The sequence below is a fragment of the Vigna unguiculata genome, chromosome 6 (assembly GCF_037176805.1).
Source record: "Vigna unguiculata cultivar grain cowpea cultivar isolate G323 ecotype 2 chromosome 6, ASM3717680v1, whole genome shotgun sequence".
Lineage (NCBI taxonomy): Eukaryota > Viridiplantae > Streptophyta > Magnoliopsida > Fabales > Fabaceae > Vigna > Vigna unguiculata.
Genome location: NC_140797.1, coordinates 47,831,595 through 47,847,341, shown reverse-complemented (window position 1 = coordinate 47,847,341; position 15,747 = coordinate 47,831,595). Strand labels below are relative to the sequence as shown.

The 15,747-nt window shown below is 31.5% G+C and overlaps 4 protein-coding genes across 4 annotated transcripts; 1 reads left to right on the top strand and 3 right to left on the bottom strand.

Annotated features, from left to right (window-relative positions):
* Window positions 1-432: 432 nt before the first annotated feature.
* LOC146885944 (transcription factor DYT1-like) lies at window positions 433-1,609 on the top strand. The gene is made up of 4 exons (XM_085675162.1): window positions 433-685; window positions 794-967; window positions 1,058-1,234; window positions 1,413-1,609. Exons 1-4 carry the CDS (start codon window positions 485-487, stop codon window positions 1,482-1,484), a joined length of 624 nt encoding a protein of 207 aa, XP_085531288.1. The 5' UTR covers window positions 433-484; the 3' UTR covers window positions 1,485-1,609.
* Window positions 1,610-2,581: 972 nt separating this feature from the next.
* Window positions 2,582-3,740, bottom strand: LOC114186875 (uncharacterized). Its single transcript, XM_028074931.2, has 2 exons — window positions 3,157-3,740; window positions 2,582-2,914 (listed from the first exon to the last, which is right to left on the bottom strand). The coding sequence occupies exons 1-2, from the start codon at window positions 3,599-3,601 to the stop codon at window positions 2,859-2,861; spliced, it is 501 nt and encodes a 166-aa protein (XP_027930732.1). The 5' UTR covers window positions 3,602-3,740; the 3' UTR covers window positions 2,582-2,858.
* Window positions 3,741-6,212: 2,472 nt separating this feature from the next.
* Window positions 6,213-7,608, bottom strand: LOC114186555 (uncharacterized). Its single transcript, XM_028074490.2, has one exon. The coding sequence runs from the start codon at window positions 7,337-7,339 to the stop codon at window positions 6,317-6,319; it is 1,023 nt and encodes a 340-aa protein (XP_027930291.1). The 5' UTR covers window positions 7,340-7,608; the 3' UTR covers window positions 6,213-6,316.
* Window positions 7,609-10,391: 2,783 nt separating this feature from the next.
* Window positions 10,392-12,034, bottom strand: MORF9 (plastid developmental protein DAG). Its single transcript, XM_028074763.2, has 5 exons — window positions 11,632-12,034; window positions 11,355-11,452; window positions 11,202-11,267; window positions 10,924-11,097; window positions 10,392-10,683 (listed from the first exon to the last, which is right to left on the bottom strand). Exons 1-4 carry the CDS (start codon window positions 11,970-11,972, stop codon window positions 10,925-10,927), a joined length of 678 nt encoding a protein of 225 aa, XP_027930564.2. The 5' UTR covers window positions 11,973-12,034; the 3' UTR covers window positions 10,392-10,683; window position 10,924.
* Between the last annotated feature and the right edge of the window lie 3,713 nt (window positions 12,035-15,747).

The following is a 15,747-nucleotide window of genomic DNA, read 5'->3' as shown; positions in this document are numbered from 1 at the left end:
AAATAAGGGGTTTAAGTTTCATTTTATTAAAAGTGCATAAATGAATCCCTATTAAAAAATTAAAGAAACATAAATGTTGTGAGAGGAAAATTTAAAAAAATGAGTGTAATTTATTTTTGAAATCCTTTTATCATGTTATAAATCAAAGAAAGAAGTTAGGTAGGACTTCAATGTGATTTTTATTATAACAAAATATCTAGAGTTTATAGTCTCATTCTGTTAAGATTCCAACAAGCCGAAGACACATTTAACCGGCCAAACACAAATGTATTTCTCTCTTGTCATAAGAAACATACATCAATTAAGTAGGGACCACAGAAAAGACCCTCAAAACAAGCATTAATGTACTTTCTCTATCTGGCATGATGCCTCTGTGGGAAGCACTTATATAGCCACAAACAAAATCTTAATCTACAAAACCTCTGGAACAAATCTCTTCAATACCTGTCTCTGCTCCATTCTTTAAGACCTAACTTCTCAAAAAATGGAGCATGAAGATGAAGATTGGTTGTGTATTACTATGGAAGAGAATGACTGTAGCAGACAAAAAATGAGTAGGAAGAAGAACTATGATGATAACACAAAGGAGTTCAAATCAAAAAACCTTGAGGTTGAAAGGAGGAGGAGGGAGAAACTCAGTAGGAGACTTTTGATGCTGCGTTCTATAAATCCTATTATCACAAATGCAACTACCTAAACTCTCATTTTCTTATTTCATGATACCTAATTTTATTGTTTAGTTTACAAATTGCTGGATTAAGCTTCATTATAGACTAAATTTATTTTGTTTTAGATGAATAGAGGAACAATTATTGTAGATGCTATCACCTACATTGAGAAGCTGCAAGACGAAGTCCAGAATCTTAGCCAGCAACTCCATCAAATGGAAGCAACCTCAGAAGAAACAACAGAGACAAAAATAGATGAAATTGAAGCTGTGGAATATATGAAGAATTGGGGGATACAGGTCAGTTATAGCAAAGATAGTTCTTCAGAAGAATTGAATAGCTTAATTACTTAACAATCTTACTTTCTTCAGCAATCTTACTTTCTGCAGGAAGATATCACAGTGGCACAAATAGATAAGAATAAGTTCTGGGTCAAGATCATCATTGAGAAAAAAAGGGGAGGTTTCAGCAAGTTGATGGAGACACTCAATTACTTTGGCATTGAGCTCATGGACACTAATCTCACTACCACAAAAGGAGCATTTCTGATTACAAGCTGTATGCAGGTGATTCTGAGAATGATAATAATCAAGACTGTTTTTAACTAGTTATTTATAAATTTCATGACAGACATGAAGATGAAATGTGATTCATATTTTCACTACTATGAATATGTAGGTTTTCATGCTTACTTCACAAACTTAACAATGTGATAATATTACATTCACTTTGATCATTGTTCAGGGAAAAAATGGAGAAAGACTTGAAATTAATCAAATCAAGGATTTGTTGCAAGACATTATCAATGACATGTAGAGAAGTTGCAAATGGACTTTTATCGATTAAATGATTAAATATTGACTACAATGTTATTGACCTAACAGATGACTAGTTTATGTTAACTAATATTTATAAAAGTATGAATGAATAATGAACCTCCATCCCACCTCTCCAACTATATGTAATGTTTTTTTTTTTACTAAAAGACTGTTACAATAAAATTAAATTAGTAAATTTGAATGGGAACATAGTCTCAGCTCCTATTTTTTTAGTGAAATCAATCTTACTCCTCTCCAACTATATGTAATGTTTTTTTTTTACTAAAAGACTGTTACAATAAAATTAAATCAGTAAATTTGAATGGGAACATAGTCTCAGCTCCTATTTTTTTAGTGAAATCAATCTTACTCCTATAATTTCTTCTTACATGTTCTTTTATGTTTTTAGTTTTACTTTGTTCTACTCGAAGAAGCAAATGTTCTAAAGAATAAATGACTAAAGAAAAAGAATATTCCTTACGAACAATCCTTGTACTGTTATTACATGAGGATATACACAGAGACAAGAACCTGAAAGGCTGAGTCTGCTTAAACCATAAAGTAAAATAAAAGACAGCTATAAAGTAAAATTAACATTGTCCATTTTCTGCTCATATATTTTTGTTGTACTTCAAAATGGAGATAGATTTCCAAGGCTGAAGAGAAGAGGAGAGGGGAACATTATATAACATATCTAATTCTGACCAAACAAGTTCTTATTATTTCTCAGGCATTATAACACAATTAAAAAAGATGCACTAAATAAATTCACTCTTGACCAGATTTAATGACCATATTGTCAGACCAATGAAGCAAACTAAACCTCAATTTTCTTCCTTTGCTGTCTCAGTATGATTTATGATCGTTATGTAATGGTCATGTAAACATCACCTTAGCCTTCAATTCTGTCTTTAAGAAACAAGGTGTCATTTTTACTCAAAATTTGAGAATCAAATTTGGTAAACAACATTCAATGTTAGCAGATTCTCTGGGTATCTTCAACATAGGATCAGGAAGTCTTTTTCTTTGAAAGAATAACACCCCTTTCAGCAAAGTAAAAGGTAAAAGAAAAAGAAAGGAAGAAATGAAATGATATGGTAGGACAATATCAAAATACTTTTCTTGCACATTAGAAGAAGAAAAATTGCGGCAAACAAAATTGCATAAAGACTTTTTACAATAAACACCGCCTATCAGTTTCTCTTTTTTCCCTTGACTGATTTCTAATTTAATAATCACAACTCTCATTGGATCTATGCACATTGCACCAAATACTTATTTGTAAAGGAAAAAAAAAAAAAAGGGGAAAAAACAAAACAAAATTGTAAAGAGGAAAGAAGAAACCATCTTTTTCAGATAAACAAGCAATCCTTCATCTCTGATCTTGAAATCCAATGCTCTTCCTTCCTCCAATATTCTGTGAAAGACCTGCACCCCACATTCAAATTTTGAAATCAAATCTAGAAGACAAAAATAATGAGGATTGAAATACACCCAGTCATCATTTGACAGGCTGGAAAGTAATAATGAGTGAGAAGAAAATGGCATGCATGTGCTTTTCCACTACGATTCCTATTCAAACCCCATAATTGAAAGGTTCAGAGTTGAAAGGAAATGAAGACAGATCATGATTAAGAAGTAACAGCTGTTGAAAATGAGAGAAACGGTACCTTGGGATCTACAAACTGGGGGATCTTCAAAGAGAGAAAGAGAGAGCTGTTTATGTGCAAGACCAATATCAATGAGAATGAGACCAGAAGATGGATCGTTGACGATGATGTCTTTCACAGGTAACCATAGGAAAAGCTCTTCCTGAGAAAGACCCTCCAACCCCTTGAGCTGACCAAAACTAAGGTTAGCTCGAACCACGGTTTCAAAGAGCACTCTTGTTTCATACTTGGCGAGGCAAGGAGCATCGAGGTTCACCTCCAAACGACCCATTTGGTCCAAATTGTAGGACTTTACAGTCTCTGGGAAGAGCCCTGCTGGTAGGCCATGGGTTCGGAGAAGCTCATGAATAGAAGAATATGCTGTTGCTGTTGCAGCAGCCAGTGAGAAAGAAAGAAGAAGAAAAGCAAGAAAAGTGGCCTCTAAAGATCTGTGTGGCAGAGACATGTTGAGGAGAATGAGTGGGGAAGGAAGGAGGAAGGTTTTGAGTGAGAGAAGTTTGGTGCTTGAGGTTTTAACAGGGTTTTTAAGGCTTCACCACACAAACATAGTGTCTCAACACTATGATTGGAAGTGGGAGCCAGAGAGGACAGTAGATAGAATTTCTATGTTCTTGGTTGGCATTACATGTTTGTGAAATGAACAAACTACCCTTGCGTTACAATCTAGGATCCACCAAAATGGAATAAAGATAACAATTATTTTAACCAAATAATTACTAGTATAAAAATACAATATATGATATGTGATTAGTACTGGTGTATATTAATAAAAATAAATAATGATTCTGTTGTGTTGAAAACAACTTTGGCTTTACGATTTGTGATGCTTTATTTGGATAATGACATGTTTGTACGTAAGTGGTAAACATAAGATGAGATTTGAATGTTGTGTTTGGCGCTTTGGCCTTAATCTGCGGTTACGAGGGGCCATCACTGTCTTTTCTTACACTCTTTTACTCATTTTTCTTCTGTTTTCTTCATCCTCTTTTTACTATAAACCCATGCCATGTCCTATGATCTAGACAGCAATTATTTTCATCCTCTTTTCTTCCTTCTACTAGTTTAGTTTAGGTCACAGTACTTTAACAAGTGGGGATGTATCAGGATTCATTATAAAACATGCGTGCGGGAATGCGCGCACACGCATTTATTAAAAGGATTTTAGCACCAAAATTTTGGTTTCATTTATAGTTTAGTTAACTAATTTACAATTTATAAGATTGCTTATTCCTCTCTCCAATTTTGAAAACAGAAGCTCTCAGCAGTTGTTAGTTCATTCGTCACTATCACTGTTCCCAAATTTCAAATTTTCTAATTACTGTCAAATTTCTGAGTAGAGAAACTTTAGTTGTTTAGATGATGAATATTATAAATGTTATTTTTGAAACAAATATTGTTTGAAAACTTGGTCTCAAAATTGACTTTGGATATATCATTAACCAATTTATAAGTCACAACGTAGTATAGTATGCTTTTAAATTCTATTTATCCCTTTGTGTGAGCCCACCAACATTCAATTTGCTTAGAAAAGCTTTCGAAAACTATAGTTTTAGCTTAAAAAGCATGAGAGTGTCTTGTGAAATTCAAGTTGCTGGACCTCCGTACATCAGAATACTTGGGTCTCAGACTTTGATAAAGTTGGAAACACAAAAAAAAAATTCCACAGAAAATCAATATTTTAGTACCATAACCTAAAAGAGTATGATTAAGTTTAAATTAATTATAACTAATTTGTTTCTCTCATATTATGTAAATTAAGAGTATAATTAGAAAAAGAAAATATTATCTTAAAATTTTAAAAAGTATAAGTAAAATGAAAAAAAATGTTAAAAAATTAAAAATTAGAAAGGAGTATTTGTTGAAATTGAACAATGATTTTACACTTCCAATGGACGGAAAGTGACTGGTAAATTTTGATGGAGACACACCATTAATCTAACACGTTTGGTTTATTTTTTTAAGGTTTCATCATAAAACGATTCATCATTAACGTGGAGTTTCAAATAGCATAGCTTTCACAGATTTCAAACTATTTATGTTAAAAAATTTTGATATATGCGTGGGATAAAAAGCTTGCAAGAAGACAGAGACTAAAAAAGACTGATGTTGAATTTGAGTTTTTAATTAATATGCCCAGCCATATTAATAATAGGGTGAATAAAGAAAAAATAAAGAATTTAACCTGGGGAAGGCTTGGCATGGAAACGCCATACCTACAGACACAATGGTGATTAACCTTTAAGTATGACCTAATCCCCGATTTCTTGAACCTTAATCTCACCGTAATCTAATGCACAACCTACCAATACACATGCACATCATCTGTTTGATGCACGACCCAAACCATCTGACAGAAAAATTGAGAATGAGTTTATAACCGATCACTGAAACAACCTCAGATTACAAAAACCCAACCATTACTAGCTTTTGAAATAGTAAAAATTAGAAATAAGGTAAATTTAAAATATATATATAATATGTAAAGTGAGCTTAGATCTCATTGTGCAACACAGATATTATTTGCCACCACCTAAGACAGTCATATCACACTTTCAAAACAAAAGAGAGGCATTCGAAGAACAGATGTTTGATGTTTTTCACCCTGATAACACCACCTTTACACAACTCTCCATCTTATTGAATGATGTTTCGCTTCCAAAATTTTGAAGGGATAGGATTATGTCCAGTAATAGTTCAGACAAAAGCTTAGACCTTTAAGTACGCTGTTTCCATAAGAATTTTAAACTATTTCACTTATTCTTGATGAAGAGAATATAACTTCACGTTCCGTTTTCACAAAAATAATCAGTTTAACATTAATATTCAAGTATAAATAGACATGGATTTATGATCATTACGATTATTTCATAAGTGCAGACAGTTTTTAAACATTCATGGCGTGACCCTTTCACCAGTTCAAAGGAGTTTTAACAAGATCGGTCTTGCGTACAAGGAATCATGAATAACAAAATCAGATTACGAAAAGCCTGTTTAACCTGTAAATGCTGAATTTTAGTTGTTGCCATTATAAAATATATGATTGGGAAGCAAAGAGATTTCTTGTTTTCACATCCAAATTTCACATTTATTTCCACAGAAACAAGCTTTACACCTTCAACTTTTATGTTACATCACAGAATAAATAAATTGTTTTGGAGTGTCACCAAAACTCGGCATTATAATCAATCTGTTTGTACTGTGCTTGCATTGGATAGTGCCTTTGATAGCCATACACAGCTTCTCCTCCATAGCCACTTCCATCTTCCGCATTTCCATAAGGATATGGACTGCCAAATAGATAATCTGCAGTACCTTGCCACATGTTTTCCTGACACTGGTTTCCTCTGTAAGCAACTTCCTTGCAATAACATTCTTCTCTCTTCTTCATACGTTCCAAACAAGGCCAATACCCAAATAAGCTTTCACAAATGTCCACAGCTTCCAACCCATATCCACTAGGATATTGAGAACCCACTTGCTTCTCATTCTCATAACCCTGTCCTCCACTGTACCCTTCACCAACACCAGACTCAACATGGTAATCATCTCCATGGTCACTTCCCTCACTCTCATTCCCTTCATCTTCATGGCTATTGTCTTCAACTTTGCTTTGCTGATCTCTGCCACTGTCTTGTGATTGAGGTTTTTCTTCAGCTATTTGGGCTGCAGTTCCATTCTGGGGTGTGATTGCTTTCTCATCAGTTCCCTCTTCTATAGTAGGCAGTGGAACTATGGCCATAGGAATGGGGTTACTAATTGGACTCGAGCCAGAACGAGGATAGCAAATTTTATCTGAAGGTGGTAGAGGTTTACCATAGGTCTGATCAATGTCATACCCACCATCATAAGGTGTTGAGTCATACTCCTCAAATTCGGGCACATTGAATTCCGCATTAGAGTAAGAAATGACAAGATGGGTCATACCATAATTGGGATCGTACACAACTGATTTTGGATCACTATAAGTTGTGGCTGAGTATGATATGGTTGGGTAAGTCTGAGCAGGGTAATTAGGAGCATAATATAAACTTGGATCATATCCATAATATGGTTGATTGTACTCATAGCCCGAATAAGCCGTAGGGGATGAGATTTGAGCATAATCGTAATTGAGAGAATAAGAGTTGAAATTGTACTCACCATAATCAGAAGCAGAATAGGAAGAACCGCCGTAGAAGGACATGCTTCATCAGAAATTGAAGATGGAACCTTGGAAAGAGGGTACACTTCAGAGTAACTTATGACAGCATTTCAGGATCAAGTTTCTTGTGAAACAGAAGGAACATATGAAAGTCTGCAATCTCCTACGTTATCTGATTGATCGGTGGTTAAAAAAGAAAGCTTTTTCCTTCATCTTTAAAGTATTTGGGTCGAACAGTACAATAAGAAAAGTATTTCAAGTGCACCATAACTCTCTCACCGACCGCAGAATCCTTATCTATGCACAAATGTCCACATGCAATTATGCAAGGAAAGAGGCCATTTTACTCTACCGAGAGATATTATTTATAGATAAAATAACTTTTCATAACGCATTTTTCACTTTGATATTACATCATTCACCTTATTTTGTAAATTTCTCTTTTTCTTTTTTTATCTATCTCGTTTTTAAAAATTGTTATAAAGTTATTGTGAAAATTACGTTTCTTAAACCTAAATAATTAAGACATGGGCGAACACTTAATGTAAGCATGTGAGGAGTGTCAACGCTTTACCAACCCCTAAACAGGTAGTGGGTGGGCCTAAGCATGCCAAAGCTTTTCTTTCTTTCTTCTCACATAAAGGACGGAAAAAACGTAATGAAATAAAAATCAGGAATGGGAAACAAATAAGGAAAATTTTCAATCATTCTAACTAAATAAAAATTATAATAAAGTGATTTAAAGGAGTATCTTTTATAATAATGCGTCAGAATATTATAGGCCCACAATATTTGTAATAGAAAATTGGAATAGCGTTATTACAAAATAGAAAAAATGTGTGAAGTAGTTGTGGGACTAACGAGAGAGATATGAATTGTAACCAGCAAAGCAGGGACCAAAACATGGTGATTGGTTTTGTTTTGTTTTGAAATTGAGATTAAGACAGCCATTTGAACGTTTAATATATGTTATAACAAATGCTGACATCAATAGGATGGCTACTGGCTGGTGAGTGAGAGTGACATTAAAAGAATAACTCATGATTTGTCAATATTTCATGGAACTACTATTTTAATTCATTCCTTCTATGAACTATTTAACTAAATTAATTAATTTGTTAAGAAATAAATGAGATTTCAATGAATTTTTAAATAGAGTCTAGTTCTTCTCTGATTGGATTAACAGAGTAACAGTGGTTAAAAAAAAAAGTTCATAATGTGTATTATAACTACATTGGAAACACATAATTTAAATTTAAAAAACATGTTTTTAATTTCTAAACGTAAAACTAAATTCAATTTGTATTTCAAACTTTTAACGCAATATGTAAACTTTTTTTAACTATATCTCATATGTTTGACATATTTTCATATTTTAATTTAAATGTCAACATGAATCGTGACACATCTTTTGATACACAAAATTAAAAATTAATGTTATTGAATTAAAATAAATATATCCATTCATTTTTATAATTTTAATTTGTCAAAATTGAAGAATTAAAAATATATTTATTTCTTAAATTTTAGATAATTCAAAAAATGGTTAAATTTAAATAAATAGTAACTTAAAAGATAAAATGATAGGATTATTATTTTCATTTAAAAAGTAATTAAATTAATATAAACAATCAGTTAAAAGATAAAAGTATTATGATAATTATTTTAATTTAAAAAATAAAAAAAAATGTTGACAAAAACCAAAGAGAATCATTTATCAACGGTTTTCTTCTTACACCTCGGCGGTGCCTTTTCTTTCCTGCATCTCCATAAATTATTTTCCTACATCCCACAAAATTTTATATTTTAAATTATGCAATCTAGAATATGAATTTTGTATTTTGGATAGAGCCTAAAATATATTTTTTATTTTGTATTCCGAAATATAATTTATAACACATTATATTTTAAATTATACCATATAAAATACAATTTTTATTTTATATTTTAAATGTATAACTTTACGGTGATTAAGGTTGAAATTATGGAGGTGCCGGAACAAATGACCATGTATAATTTGTTTCGGGCCTTCACGATAAGAACCAAAAATATAAAGGGCCGTTGCTTATTAGACTACTAGAAAGTGCCTACATGTTTAGAACACCATTAATTCCTACACCCCATGATTTTCAGAACACTCTACTTTAAATCAACAAATTACTTTCTCATGTAAAGTTTATTAAGTTTTGAAAATTATAAACAAATATATAAATGTAGTGAAGGGCCAAGCTCCTTAAAATATAAAACTTTATTTCACAACAGGAAACAGAGCATAAAAAACTTACTTTAAAATTCGGATTTTAAATGTTGATAAAATATATAAAATAAAAACTTATCTTCACTTATATCACATACAAACCTTAGAAAACAAATCAAAATAAAAAAAAAATTATGATGATTTTAAATTTAAAAAGAAAATAAAAATATACCAAAATAAATAAATCCTTAACTATTCAACAATTTGGTTGAAAGGGGAAAAAAAACTAACCAGTAAATTATTCAAAATCCACAAAAATTCTCTCTCAAGAGAATAACGAAAGGGAAATAATTCTAGTGACAAACCTAATCATCTTGGCATAATTATATTTTATCTTACCTCCCTCTTCTTTTCAACCAAAGGAAGAGGAACTAATCATTTTTTTTTCTTTTATCACCTTTCATTAAATCAATATAAACTATAAAAAAATAGAAGACAATCCCCTGTTCATTACTGTCCTTGTTTTCTTTCTTTTCCTGTATTTTCTTTTTTGCATCCCTTCCAAATATAAATGTGTTCTGTTTCCCTCGTTGCTGGAGTTAAAACAACTATGCACAACAAAACATCTACATTTTACACGGCAATCAAGGATGGTTTATGAATGCACCCATTTCGAAGTTCCAAGAAATTCACCTTCGCCAACTACTCTCACAAGGAGTGGCCGGGATGAAGCGCAGCAAAACTGGGATGTTGTAGCATGACTAAGTTAAGGATTGCTAATGGGCTGCTTCAAATAAGGACAGAAGGCTATATATGCATACTATCTAAACTTGATCAGTTCATATCAGTAACTTTAAGTGTTAATACCGCAGTTGCCATGAAACTAGCAGACAAAAATTATCACTAAAACATAAACTGGTTGCATGATAAGTAGCTCTCCAAATTACACAGATAAACAATTATAGCACTTGTCTCACATGTCATACTCATACAGTCCAAAAGAACATATTCCTCAAGATGAATCGTGAAAATACCCGTTTGAGTTTGCAAGAAACGTTGCATACATCTTGATGAGAATCCAACACAAGCTCAATCTTCTATTTGTTAAAGTGACCATGAGCATGATAGAACTGTGATAAGGAGCAGCTTCCTTTTGGCACTAGTTTCTCTCAGTAAAACTATAAATAACCTGCAAGACCGCAGTAATAGCGTAATCATGTATCTTCCGAGCCTGACGAGATTCAATGAATTGCATACATGGGGGAGGGGGATGCTAAAGACCCTTCCATGACATTCAGTGTGAGTTTAAAAGGAAGATGATCTGTGCTACTTGATTCATTCAGGTATCAAATTTTAGATACATTAGGCAAGGGGAGACCAAAATCATGGAAGAAGTAAAATAATTGGAATAAATAATGCATCCCAATACCTCATGTAGAGGATGAATCCGAGGCAGCTGCCTCTTGTCTTGGCCTTCTTCGGTCAGGGGGAGGGCCATCTCTCCGTCTCTCATACCTTCTACTCTCATTCTTAGGTGCGCTCCGTTTTGGTTGGTAGGTAGGGTACTTGCAAGGAATAATCTCCCCATTTACGTACTTGTCACCTAAAATCAAAGAACATCACGCATTCAGCAAAAACATTATCAATCTATAGCACTTAAAACACAATTTATTTCTGTCCAAATCTCTAAAAAAATATAAGTATAACCTCCGTAGTCTTTGTTTTTAACATCTATATACGAGTCTGGCAGTACCCAGAGAACCCCGGGTAAACCTGCAAGCATAAACAAGAAGTGAAGAACCAGAACTCATTAAGCAACGCAACAAGGGTATCGACACAAATTGGGAATTGAATCATTACCCTTGAATTTCTCCGAGGTTGCTTCATCAACAGTGCACTGAAATCCAGTGTAGGTAGTGGTGCTAAATGCATACATGTTCTTTTTTGCTTCCTCCATGCTAATACACAAGCAGAAGCACATAATGAAAACTTGATTATAAACCGATGATAACAAAGTCCTCCACTTAAATTGGCGTTTATCTTAGACTGTTATGAGCTACAAGGTACATACGAATACCGCGTCCATTCCAATTTTGAAACATTAGGGTAGAAAAAGAGAAGAGGAAAAGGAAGGAACCTTCCCAATACAGTAGCAAGAGTGTCGAGGTAAGTGTCAATCATTTGTTCACGAGTGGGTGCAGGGTCCTTAGGAAACTCCATCACAATCAGCCAATGGTTGTAATCACAACCGGGTAACATTATCGTCTCTCTCTGGTCGCTGTTGCTGCTGCTCCTTTTCGCTGAGAAATCCCCATCCAGCGACGCCCTAATCCGGTTACCAATTCGGGTTTGGGTGACAATAGAAGAACGGAGGCGAACATTGGTTACCTTGTAGAAGTTGGAGATTGGGGTTTTGGGTTTATAGGGTAGGGTTAGGGTTAGGGTTTTAGCGGAAAAGGAAAACGTTACCGTCGCCATTGTAGGTTGGTGACTAAACGCAGAAACTGAACTCAAGTTAATGGATGGCAGATAAACGATAAGGCTGCAGGAGATATTTTATTTAATACGGCGTCGTCATGACAAATAATCTACTGGTGGTAAGCGTAAGAAGATGCTGGACTGAACTTAATTGGGTCATAGTTCGGTCCAATTTCACAACAAATGGGCCTCAATGAATTTCATAAGAATCAGAAGTAACACCTCAAAATACTTTAAAGGGAATATCACAAAATATATGAATAACTTAATTGTTTTCTATGAATTTAAAGATTAAACTAATTTCAAAGCTACTTTGGTCGTATATGTTGCGTGAGGAAAACGACTGAGATCTCACAAAATATTAAGACGGTGCCATAACCAAAAAATTCAGAAAATTGACTTCATAAGTATCTTTCATGGCAATTTCAAAGAGAAATATATGATAGAAGACGACAATTGATATAAAATATTGACTTAGGACTTTTTGTTAACAAATTATTTTGGTCATTCAAGATTTTCTTATTGACTTTTCTATATTATTATTATTAAATAAAACTGAAAATTCTACAAGACAGTACAAGTAATCAAATTTAAAACTTTTCAACAAACTAGTTGTGCATCTCTATCAATTTTATATTTGAGATGTATAAATTAGATCTACTACACTTCAAACACATCAAGTTAAATTAAAACTAAATAAATTAAGTTAAAAAATTATATTACTATACATAAACGTTTGTAAAATAAATATTTAATTTTGATCTTTTATTATTCCTGGTAATTTATCTTCAACAAATATTTTTAAAGTGTCAAAATTTTTATATAAACATACAAAATTTGTTTTGAATGTCAAGTGTATAAAATAAATCAAAAATACACTTAAATTTTAAAAAATGTTTTATATTATGTATTAATTTATATATATATATATATATATTAAAAATTTTGTATAATATTAACTATTTGTAACAATATACAATGGAATTTTCCATCTTAATACATATTTCAAATTTTATTTTATCATTGCTTTTTAAAATTAAAAAAAAATGTATAAACTACTTATATGTTAAAATAATCACATACTATATATCACACACTACTATTTTTACGTATCACCGCTATTTATTTATCTTTTTCAAAAATTAAGAGACGCGAAACTCACTGGTTTAATAATAATAATAATAAAAAATTTAAAATATATAATAATATGCATATCAAAAGTTATATAGTATTATTTAATCTAACTTTCTAATTTTTTTTAAGGTGAGATAAACATTTGAGAATTTGAAATAATTAGTTTAATTAATTAGAGGGAATATTTTTGTGAGGAACGATGTAAAGTATTAACTTCTTTCCTTATTCTTAGATATAAAATATGGTTTCTTAGATCAATTTCTAAATACATTTATGATAAATATTGATAACAAATTGATAATTAAAAAAAAAAGCATTCTGGTGCAGTTAGGATGTTTAAAAAATTTTGTTCTTATGAATATTCACATAAATTCACAATAAAAATTAAATATTGTAAATAGACATCGATGAATAACGATAACAGGTATCATAATATTTATAATCGTTGTACGTTATTATAGATTATATTCTTTGGACACGAATTTGCGATATCCTTTGTTTTCAAGCTTAGATTATAGGGATTAAAATGGTAGTTTAAAGTGAATTTAGAAAATAAGTGTTATAGAGATGGCAGGAGTGGAATGAGATTGGTGATGAGAGAAAGGGTAAAAGTAGGTGGTGTGGTTCTGTGTTGAGCAATAATGAGAAAGTGATAAAGGAGAATGCGTAGATTATATTCAACACATCACTCAACTCCATTTTACCACTTTGCATTTTTCAAAGTCCTTTCATCCATTACGCTATAATTGACTCACAATCAAAAGTTCAAAGTGAAACCTGTAAATGAAAAACAGAAAAAAAGAAGAAGAAAAAAGTCATCTTCGATGCAATAATCATCTCAAAATTGAACTCAATGTGAAAACAAAAAATGAGATGCACTGTTCACTTCAATGACTTTATTTCGATACACAGAATACTATTTATTAGCTTTAAAGTTTTTTAATTTAATTTTAATATATAAGTCTTATAACATTTTTAAAAAAACTTTTTCTACTCAACTAATGAAAAGTTATATTTCACTGTCAATTACAAAATTTTGTAAAAGGCTCAAACTCATAAATAGTTACAAGTTTATATTTATAGATCACATACTAATAAAAAAAAAGGTAATCCCAATATTGACTAACAATAGGCATAAAAATATCAACGGTAATGTTATAAGGATTATTTTTTTGCACATTTTTTAAACAATTAAAAAACACAATTATGATTTTTTGGAAAAGTAATTTCTACATACCTTTTTTTATGGAATACAAAAATTATCAAATTGAGAGATTAAAAATATATTTAAATCAATAAAATATCACATTTTTTAATAATAAAAATAACTATAACTTAATATATAAATAATTGGTATTCGAAAAATAAATTTAAAAAATAAATTATACTTCAAAATTTTGAATGAATAATATTTATGGGAACATTATAATCTATAAAATGTCCATATACTTTGAAAAGAATATTAAAATGTATAGAAAAGGTATATAATATGAAAGTGTGGGACCAAATGTTGAGATGGGAATGTTTGTATCGACAAGCGAAGACGAAGATTAATGTTGTGAGATTTTGTTTCGTCCATAAATCAATGATTAAAAGAAGACTTATCACTCTTTGGAATGCCAAATGTGAACACATCACAGACTTTTCATATTAAGTAAGTCAATCCTGATAGGGATGGATGCCAGTGGAAACAAACCCTAAATTATCATAATCTAAATAATATTTTACAGCTTTTGAGCACAAGGGAAAACCTATTCTCACATTTCATTATTCCAACCACCATAATCCGTTCATAATAATTATTCCATCAATTAGTTATGTAAAAAAAAAAATTATTTTGAGAACTCACTAATTATACGTATAATCATTTCACTTGTTATGTAAGCCAATTCTCAACGTATATAAAACAACATAAACACGGACATATGCTTCATAGTGCCTTCATGCATATGTTTGGTCGATGCTAATGTGGGAAAAATATGAAAACACAGCATTAATTAATACAAAAAATGTATAAATAAATATAAAGTTTACAAAGAAATTTAATTATTTTAAATCATTGTGGAACCTAACCTCAGGCTCTACGTTTTACATATTACGTATATGATTCTGAATCCAACCTATAAAAGTTGGTAAAGAAATGATATGTATCTTTGATATAGATTATTGAGATAAAGACACCCTATTAATAGACGTGTCCAAAACGCAGAGTTGTTTTAAAAGTATTGGGTATTGGTGCAAATGAATTCACATACAAATGGCTCCATATTTTAAGATTTTGAATTATCAACTAGCAAGACAAAGTACTAGGATGTAACTAGTGGGCGGCTATTGTAAGAACAAAAAACCTTAGCCTTGTTAGGGTTGACTCACGAAACTTACCAACAACACTAAACCTACAAATCAAACATGTGTTTCTGTGGAAAAATAACTCTCAACAAAACATAGCCACATACATACCAATTCTATATAATTTATACTCACATACCCACTTAGCTCCAAACTCGTGGCCATGAATCTTCTTCTCTTTTTCTCTTTTTTCTTTTTTTCTTTTTTCTTTTCTCTTTTCTCTATCATTGCACTAGCTTTTCTCCCTTTAATATAATATTATCATATTTTCAATGTGTATATACGTATATAT